This window comes from Theobroma cacao, chromosome 10, assembly GCF_000208745.1.
Source record: "Theobroma cacao cultivar B97-61/B2 chromosome 10, Criollo_cocoa_genome_V2, whole genome shotgun sequence".
Taxonomy (NCBI): Eukaryota; Viridiplantae; Streptophyta; class Magnoliopsida; order Malvales; family Malvaceae; genus Theobroma; species Theobroma cacao.
Window position 1 is genome coordinate 19,308,675 of NC_030859.1, and position 18,974 is coordinate 19,327,648.

The window sequence follows — 18,974 nt, forward strand, 5'->3', positions numbered from 1 at the left end:
GCTCCTTGAATTTTCATAATTGTGATCATTTTCCAACAGTCCCTCTTGATCACAAATATGGTAAACACCCAAACAAAACCTCAAGAATTCAAATCTGTCTCTACACAATCCTTTAGTCAAGATATCAGCATATTGTTGATCAGTTGGACAGTAATGAATCTCAATTTCATTGCCTTTTATTGTTTCTCTAAGAGCATGAAATTTAACCCTGATGTGCTTGGTTCGACCATGCTGAACAGGGTTCTTTGCAATAGCTATGGCTGATTTGTTGTCAACCTTAAGCATTGTGCCCTTAGTCTGAGGAAATCCCCAAGTCAACTAATATCTTCCTGAGCCATTGGATATGATTTACAACAGTTGAAATAGCAATGTACTCAGCCTCAACTGAGGATTGAGCTACCACTTCCTGCTTTTTCGAATTCCAAGAAAACATACCACTACTAAATGAAAAACAAAATCCTCTAGTGCTCTTTGAATCATCAAGTGACCCAGCCCAGTCACTGTCTATATATCCTTGAAGTTCACTACTATCAGTCCTACTATACTTAATTCCATAGTTCACCGTACCTTTGATGTACCTCAACACCCTCTTAGCTGCTTTGAAGTGTATTTCAGATGGTGACTGCATGAACCTTGAAAGCAAGCTAGTTGAAAACATGATGTCAGGCCTTGTAGCTGCTAGATACAGTATTGACCCTATTATACTTCTATAGATTAGACCATTGGCCTCATCTGCTCCATCATTTTTAATCAGTTTATCCCCTATAGCTAATGTTGTATAAACTGGTTTACAAGACTCCATCTTAAACTTCCTCAGCAAATCTCTGGCATACTTAGCTTGGTGAATCATGATCAGCTCATCAGTTTGAATAATTTCCATACCAAGGAAGTATCTCATGAGCTCCAAATCAATCATTTCAAATTCAGTCATAATCTGAGTTTTGAAATTCTCTAAGTATGCTGCATCAGGCCCTGTTAACAAACGATCATCCACATAAACAGCTACTATAAACATCACTAAGTCATCAGACTTCTTCACATAAAGAGTAGGTTCTATCATGCTTCTGATTAAGCCTTGAGCTCTAAGATAGTTATCTAACCTTTCATACTAGGCTCTAGGTGCCTGTTTTAAACCATATAAAGCTTTAATAAGCTTACAAACTTTTCCTTTAGCTCTTTGCTTCACATAGCCTTTAGGCTGCTCTATATAAATATCTTCAGTTAAGATTCCATTAAGAAAAGAAGATTTCACATCCAGGTGATTGATCCTCCATCTTCTCTTGCAGCTAGAGCGGCTAGCAATCTTATAATGTCATGGTGAGCCACAGAAGCAAAAGTTTCAAAGTAGTCTATTCCAGAAGTCTATGCATAACCCTTTACCACCAATCTGGCTTTAAATTTGTTTACAGAACCATCAGGATTGAGTTTGGTTCTGTAAATCCATTTAACTCTAATAACTGGATGATCACTTGGTCTGTCAGCTAGACACCAAGTTTCATTCTTTTCAATCATGTTCAACTCAACATCCATTGCTTTCTTCCAGTTTGCATCTACACTTGCCTCCTTATAGCTAACAGGTTCTGCAATTGCTACATTGCATCTATTGTATATGTCCTGAACAGTTCTGGTCCCTCTAACAGCCAAGGATTCATCCTCAATATCTTCCTCATCATCAGACTCACCTTGCACTGGATTAGTAAACAAATTCAAGTTACTAGGACCTTCAATTATAGCTTTGTCCTAATTCCAAGTTGAATTCTCATCACACTCTATATCTCTACTAAACATCACCTTCTTACTCACCACATTGTATAATTTATATCCTTTAATAACATCACCGTACCCAATCAGAACAGTAACAACACTTTTTTCATCCAGCTTGGATCTTCTCTCATTTAGCATTTTTGCATAGTAGATAGAACCAAATAACTTTAAGTGTGATACAGAAGGCTTTCTATCAAACCAACATTCAAAAGGAGTCTTCTGATGTAAAGTTCTAGTCTAACTTCTGTTCAGAATGTAATTAGCTATGTTAACAGCTTCTGCCCAAAACATCTTAGGTAAATTCTTCTGAAACAATAGACATCTGCCCATTTCCATCAGAGTTCTATTCTTCCTTTTAGCAATTCCATTCTGCTGAGGAGAATATGTAACTGTCAACTGATGCATAACCCCTAGCTTGGACAAAAAACTTTCAAATTCAGCTGAGGTAAATTCTGTACCATTATCACTTCTTAGAGTCTTAATGGTTGACTCAGTTTGATTCTCAACAGTGTTTTTGAACCTCAAAAAGCTACTAAGGGCTTCTGATTTGACTTTAAGAAAGTAAATCCAGCAAAACCTAGTCCAATCATCAATGAACAGAAGATAATACTTACTGCCCCCAAGTGAACTAGTCTTCATAGGACCTCCAATGTCTGTATGAACTAGTTAAAGCTTCCCAGTTACTTTTCAGTTTCTCTCCTTAGGAAAAGGCAATCTACACTGCTTGCCATACTGACAGATGCTACATACCACATCAGGTCTTGTAATCTTAGGTAAACCTTCAACTAGTTCTTTAGTTGCCATGTCTTGCAGAGATTTATAGTTGATGTGCCCTAACCTTCTGTGCCATAACTCAGAGTCTAGTACTACACTGAGCAAAGCCCTTTGATTTGTAAGTTTCCAATCAATGGGATAACACTTATTCCTCATATCCACTTTCAACATTTCCTTGCCCTTAGGATCAAAGCTAGTGCAGAATTTATCTTTGAACAAGAGTGCATAGTGATTTTCAATCAGCTGCCCTATACTCAACAGATTCTGACTTGCTTCAGGAACAAATAAACATCAGGGATGTACTTGTTACCATCTTGAGTCTCCACAACAACTGTTCCTATGCCTAAGATTTTCATGAATGAACCATCACCAATCTCAACTCTCGCTTTGTAGCTTCTATTGATAGTAGTAAACTTATCTATATCTCTTGTCAGATGGTTAGAGCAGGCACTGTCTATTAGCCACACATTCTTCTTTACTGATCTCCCTACTTCCTGAACCATGAAAAGTACTTCATCTGAGCTTTCATTCTTCTCAGCAACAGCAGCTTTTTCATCTCCACAAGTCTCATTGTTTTTACATACTCTTTTCACATGGCCAAGCTAATTACAGGACCTACATTTTACATTAGGCCTGTACCAGCAATACTTAGGTGAATGAGTAGTCTTCTTATAATGAGAACATGGTGGATACTTAGTCTTCTATTTTTCAGTCTTATTTTCCACTATTTTTTTCCCTCTTTCCTTTTTCTCAACTTCATTCTTCTTCTAGCTATTACTTATAATCTTCAAATTTTTTGTTTTGGCAACCAAAGCACTATTGAGAACATTTTTCTTCCTGAATGCTCTTCTTTTTTCAAGAGCTTCTAAGGCATTCACAAACTCTTTCAAAGTAATCTTCTCTATATCTTTAGAATCCTCTAATGAGGAAACTTTGGATTCATACTTCTCTGAAAGACTGACAAACATCTTTTGAACTAATCTGTCATCAGTTATAACTTTGCCTAACAATCTCAGTTGATTCACCAAAGCCATCATTTTACCAAAAAACTCCCTAATCGATTCATCATCTTCCATTATCAGCATTTTAAATTGTTTAAACAGATTCAATGTTTGGATCTGCCTAGTCCTATCACTACCAAAAAATTCATCTCTCAAGTGTTCCCAAAAATCCTTAGGATTGTCTAAATGCATAATCCTAGTGAAAATTTCATCAGACACAGTTGAATGTAAAGATGATAAAGCTTTATACCTCTTGGCTTTGTCTTCTTCAAATTGTCGAATCTGAGCTAAGGTGGGATTGGCATGCCTCTAAGTCGGCTCCTCTCCAGTCTCCACAACTTCCCAAATACTCAATGCTTTGAGGTAAGCCTTCATCTTCACTGACCAGATTGCATAGTTCTCACCATTGAATATTGGTAGAGAAACAGCATTAAATCCTGATGAAGTCGTTGCTGAACCTTGCAGAGAAGAACAAATGATTACTTCAACTAACAGAGGAAGAAGATAACCTCACAATCCCTTAAGATCACGAATACAGCTCTAATACCATGTTGAAATTTGTGGGGGTTTTGCAATGAATAAGTAAGAAATAGGAAGAATAGAGAGTAAAGAGTTTGGAAACAAATTGGTGAGCTAAAACAGAGGCTCACTCACACTTTTCATCTATTCATTTTCTCCTTTATATACTAAGCAATTAATAAGAAATCACCAACAAATTAACAACCGTAGAGAATCTCGAAGAAAGAAAAATGAAATCGGTTGGCTGTGCACTGAAATCCATGTATTGGTTTCAGTGTTAGGCAACGACTACAAACGAGAAAGAAAATAGCTAGCTTAATAACCAGCAGACAACAAAAACGACATTCACAAGCTGTGTTTAACAAGACACGACATATGCTCAATTCGTATTACATAGACAGAAAATAAACATAAATGAAACGACACAAAGCTTGGCGTATTAGCTGCTAAAGTGAAAAAACGACACCATGTGGTTCATCCCTCTTCTTCTTCCTTCTTCAGTTTCTAACTCTTCCTGCCAAATCAGCTCCTTGAATTTTCAGAATTTTGATATTCCAACACCCCTCTTAATAAAATTTAATTTTTGTTTACACCAGACTATCCACTGCCAAAAAAATTTTCCTACCATATGCACATTAAGCCTCCAATCGATCCCTCTGCTAATACAACTTGTCCTTGTACTTTTTTCCTATCCCATATTTTGTCAAAAATATTCTTATTGACTTTTGATAATTAGTCTCCTGTAAAAAGATGATATTTGGTTTGAAATTTATAATACCTTTATGATTGCTTATTTATTCTCTCCCTTCCCCACCCCTTTAACATTTCAAGAAATAACAATCATATCAATAGATAAGCACTACTTAGAAAATTACTAACCTAGTCACAAACGTACCTCTATACGCGTCTCCCTTCACTTTCAATACTAGCTAGTGCCTTGATGACTACATCATCTTCATCTTGAAATTTGAAGCCAACCCTGTTGCCAACCTCCCAAGAATCAATGGCTTCCTTCCAATTGATGTTGTTTCAATGAGCAATGTTTGAGTCAGATATAGATTCATGGTCCATCTCATCAGCACTCCTCAAACCACCACTTAAGACCTCCCTCATGTTTCGTCTCACTGACTTTCTACTATTCTCATCTACACCAATTTTCCATAAACCATCGACTTCTTGGTAATTAATAACCCATAGCCTAATCCTTCCTTCCACCATTGATGACCCTCTAGCTCTCTTTGACTCTATATCCCCTTTCTTCTTTACCCTAGTTCTGTCTTCTTTCATTTCCATCTCTTTATTCACCGATGCTTCACCCACTCGAGCTCTCAATTTGAACTGCAGCTTACTTTGTAATGTTTCGAAAATATCATTATTGATTTTCTCCATTTTCATTTCCATTCTTAATTTTAATGTGAAAATCAAATGGCACCATTACTCTGTAATAAACTCCTATTTATCATTTTAATATCCAAATAACTCCACCATTGATGGTGGAAAATATTTTTCATGGGATGATTCAAATAGTAAAAAATGTTTTCAACAGTTTATCCAAACAATAGAAAATATTAAATTTTCCTGTAAAATATTTTGCATAGAAAATATTTTCCTTCAACAAGTTATTTTCCAGTTACCAAACAAACCCTAGTAAAATATTTTTTGGAAAATGTTTTTAGGTGTTATGCTTGTTTGGAAGACGAAAAGTTTTTTTCAGATGCAAAACATTTTACGAATCAACAAGAAAAACACCTATTAACCTTTTTGAGATACATAAGTCATTTTCTAGATAATTGAAAAATGGCTATTATATTAAACCTACCAAGATAGATTTGATGAATATTAATAACTTTCTTTTCGAAAATTGATGAATATTAATTCTTAATTTAAAATATTAAAAAATTAAAAAAATAGTATTTAACTTATTCAATACTATTAAAAATTAAAAAATATTTTTTAATAAAATCATCCAATGAAATTTAATATTTTTGTTTATAAATTGAATAAATCTTACTAATAATTATAATAAAAAATATTTTAATGATCGTCATTTGATGAATGCACATTTACAAATATAGATTTTGGATGTTTTACTCAAATTGATGAATATTGATATTTTTAGTGTTATGGTAAAAAAATGATGTGATGGAAATCTTTTTCAAAATTAGAGTTTACTTTTGTTACAATATGTGATTAAATGTTTGGAAAATATCATTATTAATTTTTTCCATTTTCATTTCCATTCTTAATTTTAAAGTGCAAACCAAATGAAACCATTGTTTTGTAATAAACTTCTATTTATCATTTTAATACCCAAATAACTCCGCCACTGATGGTGAAAAATATTTTTCCTGGGATGATCCAAATAATAGAAAATATTTTTGATAATTTATCCAAACAATAGAAAATATTAAATTTTCCTATAAAATAGTTTACATATAAAAAATTTTTCCCTAGCAAGTTATTTTCTAGTTACCAAATGATGCCAGGTAAAATATTTTCTAGAAAATGTTTTCAGGAGTTATGCTTGTTTAAAAGATGAAATTTTTTTTCAGATGTAACATTTTATGGGTCAACAAGAAAAACACCTATTGACCATGTAAAATGTCTTATGCCTTTGAGAGGTGTAAGACATTTTTTGAATAACAGAAAAATGTTCTTATATTGAACCTAGCAACATAGGTTTGATGAATATTAATATTTTTTTGAAAATTGATGAATATTAATATTTAATTTAAAAAATTAAAAATACCAATATTTACCTCTAAAAATTTTTTAAATTAAAATATTAATATCTAAATTATTCAATAGTATTAAAATAAAAAATATTTTTTTATAAAATCATCCAATGCAAATATTTTTATTTATAAATTGAATAAATTTTATTAATAATTATAACAAAAAATATTTCAATGATCGTCATTTGATGGATACACATTTACAAATATAGGTTTTGAATGCTTTACTCAAATTGATGAATATTGATATTTTTATAGTGTTATGTTAAGAAAAACGATGAGATGGAAATCATTTTGAAATTTAAAACCTACTTTTATTACAATATGTGGTTAAATGTTTGGAAAATATCACTATTGGTTTTTCCCATTTTCATTTCCTTTCTTAATTTTAATGCGAAACTACAAGTCTTTTATCTTTAAGGTTCAAGACTTGATATGGCATCAACATATGTGAAGATAATAAATTCATTTTTAAAAAAAACAAATGGCACCATTGTTTTGTAATAAAATCATATTTATCATTTTAATACCTAAATAACTCTGACGAACGAAAATATTTTCCACGGGATGATCTAAATAATAAAAAATGTTTTCAACAGTTTATCTAAACAAAAAAAAATAAATTTTCTTGTAAAATATTTTACATAGAAAAAATTTCCCTCTAGCAAGTTATTTTTCAATTACCAAATAGACCTTAAGCAAAGCCAAAATAAGTTTACCAACATCCCATAAACAAACTGTTTGAACACCTTACAAAACAAACAAAGCAAAAAAAAAAAATCATTTAGCATCAGAATCAAACTTAAGCTACACCTAACAACACCAAAATTAGATTAAGAGCCTGTTTAGCTTAGCTTAAAAGCTATTAAAAAACTCTAAAAAAATAACTTTTAAAATTAAAGTAAAACTATTTGATAAATTATTTGTAAAAATAAATTATATAAGCTCAATTTTTTATTAAAATTACGACACCCAAAATAGAACTTAAAGATTCATCAGCATCAACTGCCACTCCAAATAAATACCAACAGCATCAACAGGATATCCAAGAGCAGCAAAAACAATTGAAAATCAACAGCGATTTCCAATATTTAAACAAGTTCAAAGGCAATAAGAAGAATTTGAAATGTTGAGATTTAAGTTTTATGCAAGAGAAAGAATAGTTCGACTTATGGTACGATGAGTTACACCATCGGAATAGTAATACTTGCATAATTATCATGTTATATATTAACAAAAATGTAAAATGTATCAATTAATTTAATGTTATATAATGTAAAGAATATCAAACTCAAATTAGTGCCTCATATTTAGAGCCAACCTTTTTATTTTTGAAAAATAAAATACAAAATCAAACAAATCAAACTATCTCTGCTTGACATATTTTCAAAATTTTATCTTTCATATGAATTTTGAGCTCCCATTTAAATCTTCAAAACATAACTTTGACGTTTCTTTGTTGTTGGTTTTTATATTAAAGCATTGCAAAAATTATACGTATGAGCCAAAGGAGAAAGGGATATATGTACAGAAACAATAGAATAGAGATGGATACCTCTTTGGCTGTAAAAGAGTACCCTTTCGAGTCCATAAGTCTTACTTACTCCGGATCGATTTCGCCGAGCACCTCATTCCTTCCCATTGTCGCACACAGTAGTTAGACCTTCGTCTCTCTCTTTAGCAAGTGGCAATACCCTAATTTTGCGTAAACACCTTGAAATTTATAGAGGTAGAAGTTCAAAGTTGTCTTCACTTAATGTGTGTGAATAAATGTAATATATAAAGATGTTTTGACCTCAAATGTCTCATTTATTTTAAAAAACTAATCACATATAGTAGAGTAAAGCAGGAGATATATGTAGCACTTAACAAATAAATTAAATTCATTTTCTTCTCTTCCACAAATGTTGCCGTTATGATTTTCATTATAATGTTTTCGTTTTCTGTACATTCGAGTGTTTGTCACACACAAATTGTAAAATCTGAAAATAAAATTTCTAGACATTATATTTTATGATATCTATGTCATTTGTGGTAAAATAAACTCTAAATGGATGGCATATCTATATACACACAGATCGTAAAATTTGAAAATAAAATTTAGGGCTTCGACTTTGATAATTCTTTATAAACCATTTAATTACATAATTCTTTCCATGTTCTCACTCAAATTTCGCCATATTATGCACAGTATTAATCTGAGTGAGAAGCTACAAGCATAGTAGTCACCAACAATGAATTTTGTTGAAATAATTTAGATAAGTTTACAAGGAAACAACTCAATCATTTGAATCTTAAAACTTTTAACTTTAAAAACCTCAAACTGTTAAAGAATTGAGATTAATTGAAAGGGGAGTTAGCTACCCTTTATTGATTAGTTAATAAAGTTCATATAAAGATCTCTCAAAAGAAACCTCTTTTGTTAATAAAAAGAAAGGATCCCAACAATGAAAAGGAAGCAAACCAAACACTAACACTTATAATAATTTAGTATTCGTTTAATTGTCACCTTTATTACTTTAAAAAACAAAATAATAAGAAAGATACGCAATTGCAACAAAAGCAAACAATTTATTCGAAGTGGGATAGGAAACATAAATAATTTTTTGAGATAACAAAATACATAATTCTACTTATATATAGATTAAGCATGTCATAATTGATAATATACTTCAATTATTTTTTTCATTTCTAATCAATATGATTTTGCATTTTAGCTTTGCTCTCAGAAGTACTTCAAAATATGATTTCTCCAAACGAGGAGAACTCTCTCCAAACATATAAAAGAATTGATTGTCACAAAGAAGACACCTTAATGAAACTGGATGTAAGAGTTTGACGCATTAGCTGTAGACTGTAATACGTATAGGTACATAGCTATCCCTTCAACCTAGAAATTTTCAACAAGTTGATTTCATAAATCTTTTGTTTCGATGCATTAAGTCATGACTTTCAATATATTCAATTTGTCCTATTCGAAAATGACGAATTGCAATAAAGAAGATATTGAATAAAGAGAATTATCGTGTAACTTTTTCGAATAGAAATCTTAAGCCCTCATGACAATTTGCTTAAAGCGAATGTTTATAATGATTTAATTATTGGTGAGATTCGAAGGCACTTCTCGTTCTATTTTTGAGCAAGTCGAAGGATGTTAATGATCTTGTACACAAGAGCTCCGAAGTGAATGCAGACAAATTGTTGTTTTTAATTATAACCATTGGTGGTTACCACAAGATGAAATCTAGGATAATCTATTCTAATGCGGAAATAAATATAAAAATAATAAACACATGCACGTGAAGGTAATGCCAAAACTCTCTATCAACGTAAAATTATTATATCGGTTCTAATTACCATATGTATGAAACCACATTTTATCACATTATATTTATTTGTATATTAAATTGTCAACTCATAATATCACAAAACAATTTCCAATTACATTTTCTATTTTAATTTGGTAAATTTGTGTATCTACATAAGATAGTGTTGAATAACTTGATTGTTATTTTTAATGAGATATCTTACATCAACTTGGAACTACTTTTCTATTTGCATAATACGAGTATCCTATCCTACATATATTTTGTTATAAGAGGAAATTAGAGAATTTATTCAAGATCACCAAAGTAAAAAGTAATCCTCTATTATGCATTTTTCATGGAAACTTTGATATATGTAAAATTATTTAAAATTAATCCAAATGTTGATAAGTATTTGATATATGTTTTCAATTAAGGAAACATTTGGACATTTAGAATTTTAGATTCTAATCTAAAAATCCTACATTCTAACCTTTAGATAGGCCAGCAAATACTACATAAAAATTGTTATTTTGAGAGTTAGCTCTACTTTGATTTTGGAATTTTATTGATTAACTACCTAACCTATGAGTAAGATGCTAATAAAATATTGCAAGAGTCTTGATTCTTATCTTCAGCCAATTGTTGCTAAATCTTGATTCTTATATTAAATCCTACGTAATTGTACATAAGACAACTTTGTCCCAACTTCCAAAGTCAAGGCTACAAGAATTAGTTTTTACGAGGATGAAAGTTTCAACTCTACATATAGAAGTTTCTCCCGAAAACAAAATCAACTTCACCGGGAAGCAACTTAGACTTGCATTGGGTAAGGAAACATAACCATTTTTTAAATATCAATGTTCGAGAATTCTCAAAATTGCCCTCCCTTCTGTGGGGAGAGAAATAGACAGAAGGATTAAAAAATAAAATGAGGATTTCCTATAGAATGCTACAAGCTGTCAAAATTTTATAGTTCTTACACGCCTAAAACATGGTGATAATACGTCTCGACTTTTGTTTTATTTATTTATTTTTATGAACAAACCAAATGAATGTGTTTGATGACTATATTTACCCTAGTATCGTTTTTTTTTTTGGAAGCAAAGTAATGGTTGTATTACTATATCAAAAGAAGGGAGAATTAAATCCCTGTACAGAATCAGACTCGCTACCTTACAAAAATTAGCAGGTAAAAAGCAAAAGAAGGATATCACAAAAGACAGAAATCACAAAAATCATAAGACACAGACATGTACAAAAACAAAGCCCTGTTCAAGTGAACCCTATAGGCGAAAACAGTCGATGGGAGAAATAGAAGAATCAGGAAATTGAAAAATCAGTCAGCTGCATGACAGAGCCAAAGAAAATCATTAGTTCTGAGTACACCATCCTTGGCCAGTAAATCAGCCTCTCCATTTGCGGAACGGGGAATATGAGTAATTTCCTATATATTGATTTTGCCTAGTACTATGGAAATTTGGATGATTAATTATCTCAATCTCCAAGGAACCTGACGCAGGAGCGTTTGGGATTCTATTTTATTTAATTTAGTTTTTTCTAATTTTATTTGATTAAGGAGTTTATTTTCTTTTCTTCTATTTAGATTAGGATTCTTTTCTTATTTTTATTAAGATTTTTAATACTTTAAAGAATTATTATTTGATTAGGCTAATCATATTGTATTTGATTTAAATCTCTTATTAACTATTCCAATTGTATTAGACAACTAGAAGTAGAATTTTATTTTGACATGGACCTATAATACGATAAATGGGACCCTTAGGCTTAGTTATGACACATTGAAGTTGAGAGTTAATAAAGAATATTTTCTTAAGCATGAGTGCTTATTTCTCTATACTCTTTTTACAAGAGTAAGAGGCTTTTAGTATCTTTGGCCTAGACAACCAAAGTGGGATTTCAGCTATGTTTTCACCTTAGTTGGATTTTCAACCTTGCCAAGATTGGTGATTCACCATAGAGTTTTATTAGGACATGGGCCTACAATACTACAAATAGGACCCTTGGGCTTAGTTATGACACAATGAAGTTGAGAGTTAATAAAGAATATTTTCTTAAGCAGGAGTACTTATTTTCTCTAGGTTCTTTGCAAAAGAGTAAAACGTTTTTAGTATCTTTGGCCTAGTCAACCAAAGTGAGATTTTGGCTATTTTTCACCTTAGTGGGGTTTTCTAACCTCGTCAAGTTTGGTGTTCACCTTAATGTGGTTTCTAACCTCACCACGATTGGTGTTTTCAGAATGCCCCTGTGTCTTCACGATGCCCCAGCGTTAGAACCTCTTGTGGATTAGATAGTCATTCAACAACATTATAATTATCACATTCTAGGAGGAGAGAATAGGAAGAACACCACCTAGATGTAGCATAGATGGTCACAGCTTCCTTGATCGCAAGTAAGTCAGCCATGTTAGAGTATGTCAATCCCATTGCTTTAGAGAAAAGGCAGGGGTGTCACCACACTGATTTCTTAGGATCCTCCTAATTCTCAAGTCTCTTGGATAGCCTCAAGAGGCTCCACTGGTATTAAATTTAAGCTACCCTTGCGAAGGCATAGCCCACATAACATTGTTTTTTCAATGTCTGAATTTTTTAAGGGACGACAACTTCATTAGGTTATCTAGCAAGGTTACAAACTGGGATAGTAATCTCCGGTCACTTTGCCTTTGACCACTAGGGAACTCTGAGTTTAGAAAGCTTAAGAATTTGGTCATCATCCTATAATTTCCCTTTAAAAATGACCTTATTTGTACCTGTCCATATGGACCATATGATAGCATACCAAGCCATTTTCCAAATCTATCCATTTTTAAAAGAGCCAGCCATTTCCAGCCAAGACAAGAAGTAGAAAATAGCCTTATCATTCATTACCCAACAAACATTCCACAAAGCACTCCAATGCTGCCACATAGCCCATGTTTTAACACAACTGAAATATAATTGACTTACTATTTCCACTTGTTGTCTACAGAGAAGACGTGTGTTCACACTAACGCTAAGAATCGCTTTGCTCACCAATGTACTTTTTGATTGCCAGTCTACCATGGTGAAGCTACTAGATCAAAATCTCAATCTTTAGCGACGCAAGACCACTCTAAATGAATTTCTCATGGCTATTGTTTCTAAAGTTTGAAGGAAGCACTTGTCAACAAAAAGATTTAACCATATAGTCACCACTAGTACTCCTTTTCTAGACGAGTTTGTTGCTAAAATCTTTGAGGAGGTACTAATCATTATGCAAACTTCTAAAGCTCTCCCATTGTTCAAGTTCCCAGTCGAAGATACTTCTTTTAAGATCAATCCTCTAAATCTAGTCATTACCCCCCCATTTTACAAATTTAGAAATACAACCCACCTTTTTAGTAGCCAAAGCAAAAATTCTTAGGATGGAAACTTTGAGAACAACACCTTCGACCCATTCATCCTTCTAGAAATTAATATAGAAGCCATTACCTAAGGAACACCCATGCCTTCAGTCACATAAGAGCTATAGGTACAAGCACCAAGGAGTGGTTTAGTGATATTTCTCCACACGTCGGAGGACTTGTTAGGGTTGCCATGCCTAAGGGTGAGGCAGTTTTGATCATATCTGAATTTAGCATCCACTATATGCCGCCAAAGGCTACCCAGTTCATTTCCATAATGCCATAACCATTTATTTAAAAGGCCTTATTTTTCAAACCCATATCAACAATTCCTAGTCCACCAAGATCACAAGGATTACAAATGGTAGACCAACTAATGTGATGCAGTCTATGAACAAGGTTGGGGTCGTCCTATATGAATCTTCATTGAATCTTTTCAATTGACTATCTAACATTCACAAGCATTTAGAATAGGGACATGAAAAACAACGACATGTTTCTCAAAACTAATTTCAAAAGTGTGACCCGACCCCTCATGGATCATGTTTTTGCTTTCCAAAAAGAGAGTCTACTCTTTAGTTTCTTGATTATCAGTTGCCAAATACTGATCGAGCTAGAGACAACACCTAAGGGGAGTCCTCGGTAAGTGGCAAGGAATGAGCCTACCTTGCAGTGAATCAAATCAGCCCAAGAATTCACCAAACTTTGCTCAACCTTTACACCAAATAGTGTGTTTTTTTTTAAAATTGATTTTTAGGCCAAAGACCACCTAAAAGCAATGCAACAAACATTTAATGTTTATGAGAAATTGAGGATCGGGTTCTTATAGAATTACCGTGTTGTCAGCATATTGCAGATAAGAAACAAAAATGCTAGAAGAGCCAACAATAATCCCCTCCATAAATTGTTTATCCACTACCTTGATTGGCACCTACTACCTCATCAATGACTGATCGGAGCCACATGGCAAGAGTTTTGTAACAATCTTATAAAGGCACCCAACCAAGCTAATGGGTTGAAAATCGTTAAGGGAAATCGAGGACTCGTATTTAGGCACTAAGGTGATAAAAGAAGCATTCAACTCTTTCTCTAAAGATCTAAAATTTTGGAATTCTCGCATGTACTTCATAACCTCTTCTTTGATGACACTCCACTACTTTTTGAGAAAGCAAAAATTAAAGCTATCAAGTCTTGGGCCTTGTTCCCATTGTAGCTATTAACCACATCCCAAATCTTTTGTTCAGTGAAAGGAAGCTCTAAGGTAGCAACCGATTGATCTGATAAATTTTTGAGCCCACAGTCCAATTTTTTAAGGGCATAACTTGGTTTATTCCCATAGACATCCTTAAAATAGTTGACAACTATTTCCTTACTATCATTAGGGTTCAAATTCTCCACCAAGGTTGGAAAGCTTACCAATATAGTTAACTCGTTATCTCGTTGAAGCAGAATTATGAAAAAAATGAGTGTTGCGATCACCTTCGAGAAACCATTTGACGCGTAATTTTTTATACCAAGTGTGTTCCTCAACTTTGAGCAATTTCCATAATTATCCTTTAAGGTGTCTCAAATCGCTCCTTTTGTTGTCATTCAATCCATTAACTTGTCCTTCTTCTAGAAAAGCTTGGATATCCTGCTCAAGTTTCTTGATTTTACAGTTAATGTTTCAAAACACAACTTGCTATAACATCTTAATACAAAGCTTAATGCCTTTAAATCGATGCCATATTACAACCTTCTTACTATTGAGTGCTTCAGTGTCTTTCCCTGCATCCGTGAACATAGTGGCGAAATTATTCTCATCAATCCAATAGTTATAAAACAAAAAAGGTTTTGGCCCTTAGTTGTAATTATCCAAGCTAATTCTAACAGGGTTGTTATATGACATCGAAGGAAGGAGGCATTTTTGGACAAATTTTGAGAAGAGTTCCAAAATCTTAGCCTCCACTAAGAAACCATCCAACTTGCTAAATATAGCATTTTGTCGATTACTACTCCAGGAGAATTGCCCCTTTGTCAAAAGAATATGGACCAAACCAACGTCTTCAATAAAGCCACAAAAATGAATCATTGAATTGTCTATACTACTACATCTTGTTCTTTCATCAGTGTTTCAAAGGGCATTAAAATCTCCACTAAGCCACTAGGTAACTTCCTAGGCTTGCAGTTGAGTAAAGAGTTTTACCCAGAAGATAGTCGTTTCACCCTTAACGTTTTGTGCGTAGATATTCTCAAAACCAAATGTACCACTGAGGCCTTGTATCTTTCCCACCACAAGGATAAAATGCTTATTGATAATTGAATGTTCAGCCATGAAGTAGTTCTGACACAAGATCGTAATCAGTCCCCCTAAAAAACCAACAAAATCAACCACAAGCCATTTGCTATTATCTCTACTCTATAAATGTCTAACTATATTATCATTGATGTTACTCATTTTAGTTTCTTGCAAGAAGAAGATTTTTGGCTTAAGACAGACTAACTAGCATTTGAAAGCCCTCTTCTTTTTAAGTCTCCCCAGTTCGTGTATATTCCATGAAATAGCAATCATATTTAAAAATGAAAGACATAGCAAAGGAACAGAATAGAGACCACCATACTTGTTATGGGTTTCTTAGATTGGGCTCGTTCTGAGCCTCATTTTCTAGAGCCATAAAGACACTAATCAAGTCATTATCACACTTAGCAAACACCAACCTAGATTTTTTCCCAATTTCAAGAGTATCGACAGCTTTTTTACTGATAGCCGAATTTCACCATGCAATATCACTATTAATAAAAGCTTCAGTTCCACCTCCAAAGAGTTGGAGTCATTTACTGCCTTCCTAGTCACTATTTTGCTAACACCACTACATGGGTTTCTTCTCCAAACTTGTCTAACTTAAGGACCTTCACCTTTTGAGCACACTACTGCTCTATTAGAGTTTGACCCAATGGCACTTAAAACTTGCTCTATCTCAATCTCATTAGCTTCACCACCCATATCATTCCTTTTTTCATTAATAGTAGCCTCTCTATGCTCATGACTTTTATGGATTGTAACGAAACCAATGGAACAATAGGTGGACGACTAACCTCTACCATCCGTATGAGTCATGCTTTCAAATAATTCATTCCCAAACTCAACATCGTCCTTGCCACATCCCCTAAACTCCACAAATTCAATCCCTTTGCCTTTGGTTTGTTCGAATAAGAAAAGCTTTAACCCCATAATACCCTCATTACGAGCTTCTAGCAGTTTTGTTTCACTCAAGCAGCTCAAGCTTTGTTGGATAGCATGTGCCAACTTATCCATAACACCTTATGGCCTATCATCAATGAGTGGCCCTAAAGTTGTCTAATTATAAGTCTTAGGCCCAAGTAATGGTTCAGCTAGCCCTTGAAGATCAGTGGAGTGTTCACTGAAAAAAGTCAAACTCTTTATAGCTCGACTGCTTAGTTGCTGGTTAAGGGCCCAAGCATTATGGGCTTTCCCAACACAACCCACAGTGTAAAATTGGAATTTAAAATTGAATTCACCGGCTCCATCGATTCCACCCCTACCAGCTCCCCAAAATCCATGCCAATGTTTTCAAGTAAAAGAGGTGTCAGTAAAAGTGCACATGAAGTAGCTGAGAGTGGATCAACTAAGGGATCAGAAACTTAGTCATCAATCGTGAATCTTAGCACCATCCGACATCTATTAATAGAGAATTTTCTCCATTTCACGAATACATCTCTCATCATCAATCAAGATTAAAACTTTTGCACTGTCGAACCTTTGCCAAATAGTGCTTCTAACTTTAATGACATGACCCCAAATTCTCCCGATTTGTTAAAATGTTGCTTCACACCAGAGATGAAGGGGAAGATTTTCAATGATTAACCAAATAGGTTTGTTACCTTTATCCTCCACAAGGTGATAAAGAGTAATGGACTCAAACTAATGAGTGAACAAAGCATGGAAATCACTTAAAATGATTTTCATTTCCTCAGCTTCCCCAAATGTGATCAAGGCTTTGAGAAAATCCAAATGACAGATTGTAATAAGAATCCCTTCTTGGCAAAGCTTAGATTGTATACTCTGAAGAGGGGCCTCATTATTTAGTTTAGTAATGGTGGTCCTCCTTAACCATTTTGTGTCATCAACTAAAATTTCATGATTAATATCCATAGCCTCAATTGAAGGCTTAATGCTTTCAATGGGTGATTTGCCTTTAAGAGGAGGTAGAGGAGGTTGAATTTGGGGAAGGTTTTTCCCATTTTTCCCATATCATTAAAGGTCATCTTACTGATGAACTAAGCATCAGATTTGGAACTTTTAGATCACTCTTATATTTTTAGTGAAATAGCCTTATTCACCATAAGCTTACGTCTATCAAGAGTTTTCCCAACACCCATATAGATGGCTTTTTTTATTTCAACAACTAAACGGCATCTAACAAACCCAAAAACTGGCAAATTATTATGACCAATTGAGTGTGGTTTCCAAATGAAGGAATCAACCACCACCCCTATATTCTTGAAAAGCTTCGGCTAGTTGTTTCCAAGTGACTTGAGAACTAGGGTTGCCGATGTGCACAAAGCAAAGTATGTTTTTCCACTACTTGTCTAAATCTTGAACACTTTGCTTACCCTTCCACTAGCTATTGCTTTGATTTCTCATAGTGATGATTTTCCACCCTAAACCCTTTCAGTTGCTTTCGATTACCCATGTCAGGTTGAGAATTTGATCAAAAGCTAGCTCTAACACTATTGTTGGCTTCAAGAACTCTTCATTTATATCCTTCCAAGCATTCTTGATTTGCTTGTCGAACTTATTGTATGCCTTTTGCTCTGGTAACTTGTATTGTTTCATGTAGCACTCCATAACTGAGGCAACTTAAAAAGAATATTTATGACTCATACAACCATCTCGTGAGTTATCATTAGGTAAAATACACTTACTCCCTTCAAGTTTGATTGTAATTCACCTTGGATCTATTAATATTGAGATTAGACATTCCATCTCAAAACCTTAAATGGTGTTAATTGATTTTATAAAATGACTAAAATACCCCTCAAATAAAAAACTTCTCAAAAAATTAAAAAAAAATATTACACCTCAAACCTTAAACGGTGTTATTGTCTTGTGTGTCACTCTGCTTACTATCTTTATTTCTTCTGTAAATTAATTTTTATTTTTATTTACAATTATTTGTATATTTATTTAATATATTATTATAGATTTTTTTAGTAAGGGTGTGAAAGCAAAATATAAATAACTTTGTTCTTCTCTAACCTAGCTTTGATGGCGTGAGAGGGTACAAAGGGAAAGTGTATATATATTTCTGTTGTAAAGCCCGACCTTATAAAATGCTATTCATGACATACATGTGATGATAGCATGATTGCATGCTAGGAGAGTCCCGAAAAATTTACAAAAGTCGGTATTGTACCTAGAGGTACAACAAAGTTTATTTAATCCTCGAACTAGATCAAATAGGAATTTTAAGGTGAGATTAAGAGTTTCACA

General features: G+C 33.4%; 1 protein-coding gene across 1 annotated transcript; it reads right to left on the reverse strand.

The window, feature by feature from the left end:
• LOC108663655 (uncharacterized mitochondrial protein AtMg00810-like) lies at positions 293 to 1,060 on the reverse strand. The gene has a single exon (XM_018128894.1). The coding sequence runs from the start codon at positions 1,058 to 1,060 to the stop codon at positions 293 to 295; it is 768 nt and encodes a 255-aa protein (XP_017984383.1).